The 15,977-nt window shown below is 37.1% G+C and overlaps 1 protein-coding gene across 1 annotated transcript in view; it reads left to right on the top strand.

Annotated features, from left to right (window-relative positions):
* CTHRC1 (collagen triple helix repeat containing 1) overlaps positions 1-6,480 on the top strand; it is a 33,881-nt gene extending 27,401 nt beyond the window's left edge. The window contains exon 4 of the mRNA XM_001380347.5: positions 5,811-6,480. Coding sequence (XP_001380384.2) covers positions 5,811-5,953 — 143 coding nt within the window. The 3' untranslated portion in view covers positions 5,954-6,480. The remainder of the gene's footprint in view (positions 1-5,810) is intronic.
* The last annotated feature ends 9,497 nt before the right edge of the window (positions 6,481-15,977 follow it).

Raw genomic sequence — 15,977 nt, 5'->3', positions numbered from 1 at the left:
TATGACATTTGTTAGAGATTTTGGTCTGCGGATGTGGATAACTACCAAACCACTTTTTAAGATTTTCTCTCCCATGAGATGAATGGCTTATTATATAATCTGTTATAACATAGGCTATGGGGCAGCTGGGTGGTTCAGTGCATAGAGAGCCAGGGCTCGAGTTGGGAGGTCCTGGGTTCAAATGTGGCTTCAAATATGTCCTAGCTGTGCAACCCTGAGCAAATCACTTAACCCCAATTGCCTGGCCCATTACTGATCTTCTGCCTTGGAACCAATGCTTAGTATTGATTCTAAGACAGAAGTTAAAAGTTATGTGTGTGTTGTGTGTGCATATGTGTGTGAGCACACACACACAGACAACACACACACAGGACTCCAGGTAATTTACAATCTTATTTCAATTTAATAAATATCTTTTTGTGCCTAATATGTACAAGCCACTCTTCTAAGAGATGGGGCTACAAAGAAGGAAAAACAATAACACTTACTCTCAAGAGGCTATTGTACCTAGCTTGTGTGCTTAATAAATGCTTAACTAACTGTTGTTGACTGATATTTTAATCTAATATAAATGATCATTTTTAGTATTCTGTAAGATATGATACGAGAATTAGTCAATGGATTACCAGAGGCTGCTACTGTATAGTGATAAAACCCTGATTTTTCTCCTATGCTCTTAGAAGGGGAAAAGTAGTATAAACAGCATGGAGGAACACCCCCCCCCCCCAATCCATCTCATTCTGGATTTTCCTCTTGAATCAATTTGAATGAAATGATCTTTTCCTTAGGCAAGAGTTTTATCTTTTTTTTTTCTTTTTAGCTTTACTATGCATGAAAGCAATATGGGAAACTAGTATAAATTTGCCGTGTATATGGCATGTTTGTGACTAATTTACAAGTTAGATTTCCTTCCTTTCCTCCCTTCCCCTCTCACCCCCTCCCAGTATATGAGGTCAGATTTGAACCCAGGACCTCCTGACTCCAGGCCTGGCTCTCAATCCAATGAACCACCTAGCTCCTAGCTCCTTCTTTGCTAAGTCCTTTGCTAGCATTACACCTATGCTGCTATTGATCAATGAGAGAATGCATTTTCCATGCTCTTGGTAAACCTGAAAGCTGAGGTTAGGGTCTATTATTGGGTTTTGTAGACAAATTACATTTACATCATTAGATATAAGCCTTCTCTGTTATAGACACAAGTATTTTGCAGTAAATAATCGGAAAGGTGGAGTTTAAAGTTTACATCTGACTTCTGGTTTGGATCTTAAATCTAAAATAGATTCTGAAAGCACTAAGAAAAACCTAAATAACAAATGTAATATAAAGCAAATTAAAAACAAACAAACAAACAACTGACCAGTGTTTTCTTGTTTAGTATGTGAATTTTGATCTACATGTTATTCCTACCAGGAGTGCTGTGTCTCTTTAGAGTGAAAGGGGACTGTGTAGTGTATATATCAATATGACACCCCTCTTCCCCCCACCGAAAGCCTAGCACCTAGTGGTTGCTCAAAAGCATTCATCAGTAGTTACGGTAGGATGCTAGTGGAAGTAGAAGTGCCACACAGGATAGAATGCTCTGCCAACTGATTGTAAGACCTTGTACAAATCATTTAAGTGCTCAAGACCTCTTTCCTCATCTGGAAAATAAGGAGATTGTACTAAATTGTATTGAATGTCTCTTCTAGATCTTAATATTCTATGACAGAGAATTTTAATAAGGCAGCTAGGTGCTATGGTGGATAGTATGCTGGATTTGAAATCAAGATTTGAGTTTGAATTCTGTCTTAGATACTTATTAGCTGTGTGACTGTACAAACCATGTAAGCTCTCAGCCTCAGTTTTCACATCTGTTAAATGGGAATAAGAGACCCTACTTAACAGAGATGGGGTGAATATAAACTGAGATAATATAGCTAAAGCACTTTATGAATCTTATTATAAATGTTAACTATTATTAAATGACAATTCAAATTCACCTCTCTGAAATTTAGGCTTGGAACTCTTGCTAATATCAGTAGTGATTTTTGAAGCTTCTGAATTAATTTCAAGGTGGGGTTCACAGAGAGAGAAATTTTAATATTCTTGGGACACTCCCCTTAGGGATCCAGGTCATTCCACAGTAGCCCTGGTGTTGAGAATCTTCAACTGGATCTGGTTGGGTGGGAAATACTCATTTCTCTAGTTCATTAATCTGAGACTGATGCTATAAATGGACAGTGAGCTAGACTCTTTGGAATCAAATAGAAGGATAGACTGAATCACATTTGGGAAATTGCATTATGTTTTCACTTCTCACAAACTCCTCACTGTTGCAAAAGTCCATCTTTTTAACAGCAGTATTGTCATAGGATCGTAGATTTAGAATCAGACGTAACCTTAAAGCTATCTTGTCTAATCTGAGGCCCAGAGAGATCTTTTCTAAGTGTGCCTAAGATCCAACCGGTGGTAAGTAGCAGAACTGGTATTCAAACCCACCTATTCTGATTCTAAACCAGGAACCCTTTCCACTTCCCTATACTTTGGAATGCTACAATATCAAAGCAATTACAAGTGAAGGTAACCCAAAGGGCAATACAAAGATACATGGTGTATATAACCAGGTTGGATTGCCAACAATGACAAGAAGTGGCATTAAAATGCATCATCAAGGTGCTTCTGCACCTTAAAGATGGTGTAGCACCATCAGAAAGGGTGTTGGTTCATATTCTGAGAAAAAGAGATAATAGATGAACAACCTGAATTGGCATCCATGGGGAGTTAAAATCAAGGGGACAGAGAGGTGGCTCAGTGGACTGAGAGTCAGGTCTAGAGATGGGAGGTCCTAGGGTCAAATCTGGCCTCAGATACTTCCTAGCTGTGTGACCCTGGGCAAGTCACTTAACCCCCATTGCCTAGCCCTCACTGCTCTTCTGCCTTGGAACCAATACATAGTATTGATTTGTAATAGTTATAAGTAAATCATGAGGCTGCTAGCAGCTTTAGTAGTTTTATTACATCAAAGTAGTGATAGTAAAGAGAGGGAAATGTAGGAAAGGGGTAGAGAGTGTTGATTAGATTACTACTCTATTTGCTATTTGCTAGATTGAAGCTCACCACGGACAGGGGTCCCTTCAGGTTCCAAGCTCCAGCCAGAAGAGAGCAAGCAAACTCCTGGTCTTGCCTTATAAGCAGTTCTCTCCACCCACTAGCTCTCTCATGTCACATCTCAGGAACCAATCATAGTTCTTTAATTTGGCTAGCACTGCCCAGGAGGGCAGTGCCTGTGGGATCAGTTTCCCTTCTCGTTGGCTTCAACTTCCTTTCTCTGAGATCTTTTCTAAGTGCGCCTAAGATCAAACAAGGGGTTAAGTAAAAGAGCTGGTGTTCAAACGCAGCTATTCTGATTCTAAACCAGAAACCCTTTCCACATCCTGGGTATCTCAATGATGAATGACCTCTAGGTCACTGCTTGATGATGTCAAACAAAGCAACATCATGGAGAGGGAAATTCCCTTCCCACAGATTCTAAGTCAGAAGGTAAGGGTTTAAAAAAACAAAAGAAATAAAAAAAAAAGTTAAAATAAAAAATTCAAAATAAGAACCTTCTCCTTGGCTTTTCTATGAAAGATTTATGATTTATGGGGACTTATTTTGTATCCTGCAACTTTGCTAAAATTATTATTTCTATTGCTTTTTAGTTGACTTTTCTAGGATTATCTAAGTATACCATCATATCATCTGCAAAGAGTGATAGTCTCCTCATTGACTACTTTAATCCCTTCAATTTCTTTTTCTCCTCTTATTACTAAAGCTAGCATTTCTAAAACAATGTTAAATAATAGAGGCACCCTTGCTTCACCCCTAATCTTACTGGGAAGGCCTCTAATTTATCCTCATTGCAGATGATACTTGCTTTTGGTTTTAGATAAATACTGTTTATTATTTTGAGGAAAGGTCCATCTATTCCTATACTTCCTAGTGTTTTTAACAGGAATGGGTTTAATAGGAATAGGTATTTTGTAGAAGGCTTTTTTCTGCATCTATTGAGATAATAATGTGATTTCTGTTAGTTTGGTTATTGATATGGTCAATTATATGGCTGGTTTTCCTAATGTTAAACCAGCCTTGCATTCCTGGTATAAATTCCACCTGGCCATAGTAAATAATCCTTGTGATAACTTGCTGTAGTCTCTTTGCTAATATTTTATTTAAGATTTTTACATCTATGTTCATTAAGGAGACGGGTCTGTAGTTTTCTTTCTCTGTTTTTGGTCTTCCTGGCTAGGGAAATCAGTATCATATTTGTGTCATAAAAATAATTTGGTAAAACTCCTTCTTTGCTTATTTTGTCAAATAGTTTGTGTTGTATTGGGATTAATTGTTCTTTGAATGCTTGATAGAATTCTCTTGTGAATCCATCTGGCTCTGGGGATTTTTTCTTAGTGAGTTCCTTGATGGCTTGTTCGCTTTCTTTTTCCGAGATATGGTTATTTAAATATTCTATTCCCTATTTTGTTAATTTAGGCAGTTTATATTTTTTAAATATTCACCCATTTCACCTAGATTATCATATTTATTGCCATATAATTGGGTAAAGTAATTTTTAATAATTGTGTTAATTTCCTCTTTATTAGAGGTGAGATTCCCCTTTTCATTTTTGAGAATGTTAATTTGATTCTCTTATTTCTTTTTTTAATTTAGATTTACCAGTACTTTATCTATTTATTTTTTTTTCAAAGTACCAGCTCCTAGTCTTATTTATTAGTTTAATTCTATGAAAGATTTATGGAAATCCAAAGGATGAAAAGGCACAGATATCAATTGCTGATGGAGGGAGTAGCTGAATTGTTGATTTCAAGGATGTATAGAAGCTTAAAAAGGTAGTGGCAGGACAGAAATGATAGTGCACATCTATAGTCCCTGCAGCCAGAAAGGTTGGGATTGGTGGATTGTTTGAATTCAGGAGTTGTGAACTGTAGTAAGACAAAGCTGATTGGGTGTCTGATATATGGCAACAATATATTGAACATCTAAGACCAGGAGCCACTAAGCTGCCTAAGGACACTTGAACTTACTCATGTCAGAAATGGAATGGGTCAAATTTCCAGGCTAATCACCAATGGAATGAAACCTACAAATGTACTTTCAACTTGCATAAGATAAGGAGAACCAGTCTTTAAAAAAAAAAAAGGTAGAAACCAAGCTAAGATGAAGCAGAATGTTTGCTTTATCATGGTTCTTTTATATTTTAAAATTATGTGACTACCATGGATTCTCTATAAGAGATAGTTTTTGTAAACTACAGAATAGGAAAGGAAAATCTAAGATGTGCCTTGGTGAGAAAATCATAACATAAGGAGAGTACTAATAAAACCATTTTGCTTCTCCGCCCTTGCCAAAAGCTATCGTCTGTATCTAAAGTGTCAGTTGTCAGAAAATGTTCCAACAAAATAAGAGGTATATCTCAAGTCAAATTCTTCCACTTTGAAAAAGAGAATAGATTTCTCTTGGTTGGTTAGGGTGTTGATTTTTTTTTTATGCTTTTCAGTTTTTCCTGTAATATTAAAGTTCTGTTATAAAAGAGTATGTCTTTTTTTTTTTAAGACAGGCTGTTTTCACAACAGTAAATTCAAGTTTTTCCAAAAATTATTTATACAGTTTAAGAGATGGCCCTATATTTGTGATAATCCATATTGACTAAATTTGTAATCAATCAGTAATCCTAATTTATGTATTTAGTAACCTTGGCTGAAACAACAATACTAACAAAAGCTGATTCACTGTTATAAAGTCCCAGGCAGATTCTAACTGTGGTTTTTGTTTTACAGTGGAAGGCCTGTGTGAAGGAATCAGTGCTGGGTTAGTGGATGTCGCTGTCTGGGTTGGTACTTGTGCAGATTACCCCAAAGGAGATGCTTCAACTGGATGGAATTCAGTGTCCCGAATCATCATTGAAGAACTCCCAAAATGAATCTTGCTAAGTCCTCATTCCCTACCTCCTGTTGTTACTTTTCAAACAGTTTATTTAAAAAAAAAAACATTTTGTCTCAGATACTTCCTAGCTATGTGACCCTGGGCAAGTCACTTAACCCCCATTGCCTAGCCCTTACCACTCTTCTGCCTTGGAACCAATACACAGTATTGACTCCACGATGGAAAGTAAGGGCTTAAAAAAAACAAAACCATTTTGTACTTTTAAAAAAGTTAACTTTTTTTACAGACGTAGTACATTAGTGCGTATTCAGACTTTTTTTTTAATGTCATTTTACTGATGTTAACGATGGTTTGAGGAATTTGTTGTTGGTACAAACACTCCCCCTCCAAACTCTCATCCCCTGACCCCATTACTAGCAGCCTGATCTTTTGTCAGACAAGCTATTCCTTCTCTCCTTCCCTACTTCTGTTTTGTCAATGTAGCACCTAAACAAATTCACAAGGGCCATATAAAGGTTGGAGTTGTTTAAAATTGTATGTTAAATAAAACCTACATAAAACAAATTTCAAGCCTAAAGTCTCTAAATGAGGAGAACCAAGATCCAACATAATCAGAGCTGGCTAAATTGGTGCTTTCTTTTCTTTTCTTTCTTTCTTTTTTTTTTAGGTCTGTTGGATTTTTCTTAAAATGGAAGGGGAGGTAATCAGTCTATTTTGTTCAGATTATTTTCTTCATTTAACTGAAAATGCCTTTGCAAATCAGTGAGACTGTGGTAAATCTATGACCACATTGAGTGTAGAAAAAAGAAAGACTACATTAAACTTATGTATCCAAATGAACTAAAATTTTTTTTTTCTTTAGAAATGACCAAAGTCCCTGGTGGTCTAGATATGGGGACACTGTAATCTGCAAGTTAGATCAAATCATTATGGGCAGCCAGCTTCTCTTCATTATATGGGAAAGGTCCCATCTCTGATGTGTCACTGATGTTTCATCACCTCCCCTAACCCTTCCCCCCACATACACTCCAGGATTCTAGGGCAATGATTGGTGGGCAAGCAAGCTGACTCTTATCTGCTGACTCTTCCCATATTTATGCTTTGAGATCTTTGAGCCTTGTGATTGGTTGAGGGAGTAAAAGAAGAAAAAGAGAATTTAGTAGTTGTATTGAGCCTGTTCTCATTGAAATAAAGGTCTGCTAATAGAATCTTGGCCAAATTCTGTTGCAGTGAAGCCCCATGTGTTGTAAGGGCTTCTGTGCACCACTTCTTGTAGCACTGAACATTTTCTTTGTAGCTTTAAAGGGAGGCAGAAAAAACATCTCCAACCTCTTCTCCCCCCTCTTTTGTCCAAGGGAGATAATTTCTGTCAGGAGGAGAAGCAGAAAGTTGGGGTTTGAGGCCAGTTTGCTCCCTTCAGAGAGAGGTTGGTAGTGGGCTAGAATTACATCTATCTGTTCCCTTAAATATTGATAGTCTGGGAAATGTGATGAAAATTCATCTAACTTATTAATGCTATTTTATTATGGGTGGGAAGTAGGATCCCCAAGCTCCATTTCCAAGGCTTAACTCTTTTCTCACCAAATAAGCAGTTCTACAATGAACACAAATAACATTTAGCCAAGAAAACCCATTTATCCAAATCAGTTAACAAAACAAAAGTCAGAGATAATGTGCATAGGAGAATATATACCAGATAATACAGAATAAGATATTCCTAGATATTCCCAAAGTCTCTAGTATAGCAAGCTGGGGATAAGGATACATTTGAGACAGCTGGCTCCTCTCATGTTATCTCAGTCTTTTTCTTTAGCAAGCTGAAGTAGGGTTGACCTCTTCAATCTTCCTTCTTGAAACAGGAAGCTGGAAGAATGGACTGTAGATCCTGAAATGACTTGAAGCTTGAAAAATCCCGTCTTTTACACACACCAAAGCATTTATTTCCACCAATGAGGAGAGAGTTCAATAGGCTTACACTATGAAACATTCATCTGTAAATATTCCAGAACCCAAGAGCTCATCCCTCTTTCAGGTGGCCATTACAGGTGGTTCATAAACAGTCTCATGACTAACAAAGAACAATGGTACTACTAATTGTTTGTGGTCTGAATTTATGATTTTACTCAACTTTCCAAGGATGGTTTCCAAAATCTAAAGTGTTGTAAGCAGGTAAAAATTCACATAGGGCTCTTTGTTTATTATTTCATATACTGGCCTATTTTGTATCTATTAGTCAGCAAGCAAATTACTAAAATCAATTCATTTTATTAATAATGTATGAATTACTTGCCAAACAATGTCAACTCATTTCCATTCCCCAAAAAGGATTGCAATGAAAAAATCCCAAATGATAAATAACCTTATATACATTATGAGAAGAGTTACAGCAGCCAAAAACATTATGAATTAGAGTAGTTATATGCTTTAGGGAGATTAATCTAGCTGCATGTGTTCACTGGCTTGGGGGATTGGAGTGAAGGAAGAGAGTAGAGTCAAGTAGAGCAGCTGGGATATTATTACAGCAGTCTTGGTGAGAGTTTGAATGAGGTGAGAATGCAAAGTAGGGGAGAGATCTGAAAAATGTTTTAGTGGTAGAGTTGGTTGGACTTAACAACAAAGTACATGGGCAATGAAGAGGAAAGGAGGGAGAGAGAAGAGCTAATAATGATTCTGCAGTTTCAAACCTGGATGACAGAAATAATACAGTTGGACTTAGAGACCTAGAGTGAAGGAGAAAGATTGGAAGCCTGAATTACAATCTGAGAATTGTGATGGTTAGAACTGTGGGAAGGGTTGAGAGTGACTCTTGGCTCAACTGATTTCAATTCAACAAATACTCAATGAAAGGGAATTAATTCTTAAATCTTATTTAAGGTTATAATATATAGGGTAATCATGGGACAGAGATGGTATAATAAAACGAAAGTGATAACAATTTTCAAGTTCAGAGGTTTTGAGCTTAATCCCAGTCCTGTACACTAACTGAAGGGAAATAGGCTTCTAGAATGTAAATAGGAAACAGCTGAGGATAGAACCTCTTTGTGCCTGGATTTCATCATCTAAAAAGTAGGGGTGTGAATAAATGTCTTCTACTTTCAAACCATTATTATGACTATGAGTCTTCTACAAAGTATCCAACAAGTGACTCCTGAAAGTTTGTGCTCTCTCATCTCAACTTTAACTTTTTTTTTTTTAAACTCTTACCTTCCGTCTTGGAGTCAATACTGTGTATTGGCTCCAAGGCAGAAGAGTGGTAAGGGCTAGGCAATGGGGGTCAAGTGACTTGCCCAGGGTCACACAGCTGGGAAGTGTCTGAGGTCAGATTTGAACTTAGGACCTCCCATCTCTAGGCCTGGCTCTCAATCCACTGAGCTACCCGGCTGCCCCCTGCTTTGACTTTTCTTAAAGGAACCTGGTTATAAACATTAGACCTCATGGTTCTTCCATCAAAGTATGCCTCATTTTTTTCCATTCTCTTTCTGAGCCTGGACTCCAGTAACTTCTTACATGCCATCTCTTCCTAAACTAGTCTTATCTTAGATCTTCAAGTTTACACCAAGTATAAAGGTTTCTCCTTCTATCTGCCTCTCCCTACATCATTTCTGATTTTTCCCTCTAGGATAAAACAGAAAAAATAATCTGTCCTTCACTTATAACTGTTTTTTTTTTAAATTTATATCTCTTTCAAATTATTTTTATGTCTTCCCCTCTCTTCTCTTCACCCAACCCCCTTAATTAACCACTTATTGGCAAAACTGAGCTGACAAATGTGCCCTGAAGCCAAGGGCTAACTGGAAGTCTCTCCTTGTTTTCAGAAGCAATTCTAACCCCAGTTCCCTTAGGCACCAGTTCTCAGAGTATGGTCTATATCAGTGATGGTGAACCTTTTAGGACTTTTTAGGAATGCATGCATACCATTCCCTTCCACCCCTCACACTGCATTCCATATCCCACCTCCCTGACTGTGTGCAGTACCACCTGCCTGCTGAATGCCTCCCCTACATTTGAGGGCAGGGCTGCCCCAACTATGGAAGGAGGTTCAAGTGCCCCAATATCCCCCTCCACCTGTATTCACAGGTGGGGCCAGGCTTCTAGCTAGCCAAGTCTGGGCCTCCATGTGCCCACAGAGAGGACTCTGCATACCATCTTTGACACATGTGCCATAGATTCACTATCATGGGTTTAGACATACTCTAGACATTTGTAGTGGGTTTAAGAGGTCAAAACTGTTTTTATAACAATACTAAGATGTTATTTGCCCTTTTCACTCTCATTTATTCACTGATTTAGTTTTGAATTCCACATTGCAACTAACCTTTAAGAATCTATCACTAGTCAATTTTTGGTGTAATAGCAAGGAAGATTATCCACAATTATATGAAAAATCTATTAAAACACTTTTCCCTTTTCCAACTCCATTTCTTTGTGAGGGTGGATTTTCTTTATATTAATCAAATCAAAATGTCATAATAAATTCATGTAGAAATAGATATAACCCAACTGTCTTCTATTAAGCAAAATGGAGATTTGTAAAAAATGTAAAAACTGTCATACCTATTAAAAAATTTTAGGGAAGTTTATTTTTTTCAGAAAATGTATTACAATTTTGTGGGTTTATTATTGTTATTTTAGATGAATTGACAAATATCTAAAATATTTATTAAATTTCATTTCTAATATGACAAATATCAATCACCACATAAACAAAAGCTCTTTTGGGTGCTCAAAGTGGTCCTGAGACCAAAAAATTTGAGGAGTCCCTGCCTTAGGATGATATCTCACCAGCTACCATGCATTTAATTACCATTTCTAAGCAGATGAATCCCAAATCTATATAGATATAATCCTAGTTCCTCTCCTAAATTCTAGGCCTTTATCACCAACTCCCTATTGAATATTTTGAGCTTAATGCTCCACAGACACCTCAAACTTAATATACCCAAAGGAAGACTGATATTTTTCTCCATATTCCTACCCCTTTTCTGAACTTCTCTTCAGATATCTAGATTTACAACCTCAATGTCAAACTCAGTCCCCAGTTTTCATCATCCCACATAACTAATCAGTTGCCCAACCTGGTCATTTCCACATCCGTCCATAATATCTCTCATCTCTATCTCTTTCTCTGCATCTACAAAGCCATCACTATATCCCCGGCTCTTATTTGCTTTCATTTGGACACCCCACCCCTGAGCCTCCTGGTTGTCTTGCTGCCCTTTTCTCTCTTCATTCAAATTGACCTTCTCTACAGTTGCCAAGTGATTTTCCTTACTCTGACCATATCATTCCCTTATTCAATTCATTCCACTAGTTCTTTATGACCTTTAGGATCAAATATAATTTCTTATTTGGCATTTAAAGTCTTTTGCATCTTGGTCTCAAGCTATCTTTCCAGTCTTAGATGTTACTCCCCTTAATACTCTCTTCTTCAGACATGGCACTCTATTTCTCATCTCTATGCCTTTGCACAATGAAACTGAAAGGCCACTTTATACATGAAGCCTTTCCTAATCCTCCCAGCTGTGTGTTTTCCTACTACCCAAATAACCTGGTATCTAATTTGTATGTAACTATTATTTGCAAATGATCACCTATCTACTGCTCCCAACCCCCTTTCCATCTTTACTGAACCTAAAGTTCTAGAAAGGAAGAACTTTCTTTTCATTGTTTAATTTATATTCCCAGGGCCTGGCCTATGATAAGTGCTTAATCAATTTTTATTGATGGATGAGGCATGTTGCCTTCTTGACTCCTGCCCTAGAAGTAGATGCCTGATGTTTTCAGAGTAACCAGAAACAAAAATGCATCAGCATCAGAAATACTTAAGGACATTGACAAGCAGAATATATCTGGAGAAATACAGCTGAGATTGAGGATAAGCTGAAGGAATTGGAGATGGTTAGCCTTAGAGAAGAAAAGATGAGGAGAAGTGGGACATATATTACCCAGGAGTGAGCTGGAGCCTTTTCAAACTGACTACCAAAGTTTTAGTGTCATTTAACACCTGGGAAATTATAACTCAATGTATTTTTTGTTAATTTTTTTTTAATTTAAGGAAAGTGACAATAAGGAAATTATGGTAATATATCATAAGGATAATACACTACAAACAGGTGAATTCATACCAGGAATTCAGGGAAGGTTCAGTATTAGGAAAAACATCAGTATAATTGGCCATATGAATAATAAAACCAGCAGAAAACATCTGATTCTTTTCAGTAGATGTAGAAAAAGCTTTTGACAAAATACAATACCTATTCCTATTAAAGATATTAGAGAATATTGGAATAAATAGAACATTCTTCAAAATGCTAAATAGCATTTACCTAAAACCATCAGTATTGGGGATACTCTAGAAACCTTTCCAATGAGATCAGATGTGAAACAAAGATGCCTATTGTCACCACTATTATTCAATATTGTACTAGAAATGCAAGCTATAGATGTGGGAATCAAAGAAAAGTTTTTGGCTCACAAGCCTTGAGTGTAAACACTTGAAAAGGTGGGTGACAAGGTATTGAAAGAGGGGATCCTCCCTGCTAGAACCAAGGATCTGGGAGTAGCAAAAGTGGAAAAGGAGGACCTCTCCCCCAATCTGATCTGTTCCTTCCCCCCACCCAAGGGGAGGAAGATTCCTTGGATGAGGGGAGGAGGAGTTGCTGGTGGCTGCCTAACCTGGGGATTGTTATATCTAGCTGCCTCACTTTCTAACAGCCTCATCTCCAGGGGGGGGAGTCTCTCTTCATCAGGATCTAGGTTTGACATTGACATTTCACAGACTCCAGATCTAAAATTCTGTTTGGACAATGAAGGTGTCATTTCATTTGCAGACAGGTTAAAAAAAGTCTGCACAAGACAGGTCATCCCTCCAACAGGGAACCACTGACCACAGACCTGAACAAGTTCTAAGAACTCAGCCAGCTGTGGCCTACTTGATTTTTCGTTCCTTTTTAAAGGGGTATGCTGAATTATTCCAGTAAATATCTTTCTTTCTTTTGCTTCACTATGGCCCATGATCCTTTTTAAGCTTCTCAAAAAAGTTCTGGTCTGGATTTCCCATTCTCCACAACTTTTCTCAGCTAATAGGAGGCTGCAGTCCTCTGAGGGTGGGATACCAAAATTGTCTGGGTTTGAGGAGTGCTTTCTTATCTCTGGGGCCCTTTTTGCTTTGGGGGGAAAAGGGAGCTTACCTAGGCAGAGCTCCTCAATCTGAATGCTATTCCAGGGTGCCAGTATTTAGAGAACCATCCAGAAGTCGAGTGTGGTGATCTCAGTCAAATAATGGAGTGAGAAGCACTATGTTCTCAGTCCCACATGCGTAGGTGTCACATAGTGTTCTGCCATGGCATGGAAGTTCATTTATTATATAGGGTTAGTGAGTATATAGTTCTTTGGCACACAATCAATTTTCTACATGTTTCCATAGAACTTAACAACAGACACATAGCCTAAGGAGATAGTCAAAGAAACATTGTTGCTATAGATGAATGACATAAACAGGGTGATCTAGAGGTTAGTTTTCCCTGACCTAGGAGTTGAACAGTTAGGAGGATCATTGTTACTTCTGATCAGCTTTCACAATCAATCACAATTACTTAGGAGATAGGTAACAAAATATTTAATAGCTAGATACATGGTTAGAGGGCAATTTAATGATAGACCAGATTTGGGGTTTTCCTCAATTTCCAAGTCACTTTTTTCTTGTATTTCACTCAGGTACTTGGAGATGTTGCTCTGGCTATTGTAACATAACAAACCAGTGAAGTGTGTCCTGTTGACTGGGCTTGAAGGTGATTTATATTCTTGGCTTGCCTGGCTTGGAATGAGAGTGAATGAAACTTTGTGGAGAGGGAAAGGGGGGGGGGTAATGGGTATTGATCTTTAGGTTTTAATTCTGTGAATATAATCTTTTAGGATAATAATCTGGGGGGATTAAGGTGGAATATATATATTTATTCTATAAGTCTTTGCTCTTATATCATTTCTTTCGTATTGGAGAGAGAACAGTAATCATCCATTAGTGAGGTAAGTTAAAGACAGAGAAGTCACAGAGGGGGATCAGTGGGGGCCTCATTTTCTGGGGGCTGCCTTGAAGTCCCCATTTCCCCAGACTGTGTCTCTGTCAGACAGCAGGGGTGATGGCTTCCCACACTATAGCAATAAGAGAAGAAGAAATGAAGGAATTAGAATAAGCAATGAGGAAATAAAGCTATCACTCTTAAAATAATCCTAGGGAATGAACCAAAAAACTAATTGTAACAATAACTTTAGCAATGTTGCAGGATATTAAAATGAACTCACAAAAATCATCAATGTTTCTACTACCAATAAAGCAAGAGATAAGAGAAATAACACTTAAAATAGTTGTAGACAATATAAAACACCTGCCATGACAAACACAGTAACTATGAACACACTAACAAAACACTTTTCACACAAATAAAATCAGCTTAACTAGAAAAACACAAATTGGTCATGGGTAGGCCGAGCCAATACAATAAAATGTCAATTCTTCCTAAATTAATTTACTTACCTAGTGCCATATCAAAGAACCAAAAAATTATTTCACAGAGCTTAGAAAAAATAATAACAAATTTCATCTGGAAGAATAAAAGACCTAGAATATCAAGGGAATTAATGAAAAAATATGAAGAAAGGTGGCTTAGTTGTATCAGATCTCAAACTAAATTATAAAGTGGCAAGCACCAAAACAATCTGGTTCTGGCTAAGAAATACAATGGAGGACCAATGGAATAGATTAGATTCTTAACATGTAGTGGTAAATAATCATGGCAACCTAGTGTTTGATAAACCCAAAGATCCAAACTTTTGGAAGAACTCACTATTTGACAAAAAATGCTGGGAAAACTGAAAAAGAGCATGGCAGAAATTAGGTATAGACCAATACCTCACACCATATACCAAGGTAAAGTCAAAATGGATACATGATTTAGAAATAAAGGATGATATCATAAATAAAGTAGAACAAAATAGTTTACCTATCAGAACTATGGAATAGGGAATAATTTAGAAAACATTCTGAAATGTGAAATAGATAGCTTTGACTACATTAAATTAAATAATTTCTGCACAAAGTCGATATGACCAAGATTAAAAGGCAAACAAAAAACTGGGAAGAAATCTTTATAGTAAGTCTTTCTGATAAAAGCTTCATTTTTCAAATAGAGAACTGAGCCAAATGTATAATACCAAGCATCCCCAATTGACAAAAGGTCAAAGGATATGAACAGGCAATTCTCAGAGGAAGAAAAGAATACTATCTTTAGTTACATGAAAAAAAAAATGCTCCCAATCACTATTAATTAGAGAAATGCAAGTTAAAACAACTCTGAGCTATCACTTTACACCCACCAGACTGGTTAACATGACAGAAAAAGGAAGGGCAACTGGGTGGTTTAGTGGATTGAGAGCCAGGCCCAGAGACAGGAGGTCCTGGGTTCAAATTTGACTTCAGATGCTTCCTAGCTATATGACCTTGGGCAAACCACTTAACCCCAATTCTAAGATGTAAAGCAAAGATTTTTTAAAATGACAAAAAAAGGAAAGGAAAATGATAAATGTTGAAGGGGATGAGGAAAAATTGGGACACTAATTCATTATATATGAACTGATACAACCATTTTGGAGAGCAATCTAGAGCCATGCCCATAGGGCCATAAAACTATGTTTACCCTTACTAGGTCTGTATCCCAAATAGATTAAAGATTAAAAAAAAGAACCTACCTGTTTAAAAATATTTACAGAAGCTCTCTTTTGTGGTGGCAAAGAATGAAACTGAAGGGATGTCCATCAAATGGGGAATGGCTGAACAAATTGTGGTATGTGCTTTACTGGAATACTATTGTCCATAAGAAATAACAAGACACAAAAACAAACAAACAAAAACAAACCTGGCTGGAAAGATTTATATGAAATGATGCAAAATGAAGTGAGCAAAACCAGAAAAATGCTGTACACAGTAACAACAATATGTGATGATCAAATGTGAATGAAAACTATTATCAAGGCAAGGATCCAGGACATCTTCAAGGGACTCATGA

This window comes from Monodelphis domestica, chromosome 3 (genome assembly GCF_027887165.1).
Source record: "Monodelphis domestica isolate mMonDom1 chromosome 3, mMonDom1.pri, whole genome shotgun sequence".
In the NCBI taxonomy this organism is placed as follows: Eukaryota; Metazoa; Chordata; class Mammalia; order Didelphimorphia; family Didelphidae; genus Monodelphis; species Monodelphis domestica.
Note: the sequence above shows the minus strand (reverse complement) of the source record. Positions and strands in the feature narration are given on the sequence as shown.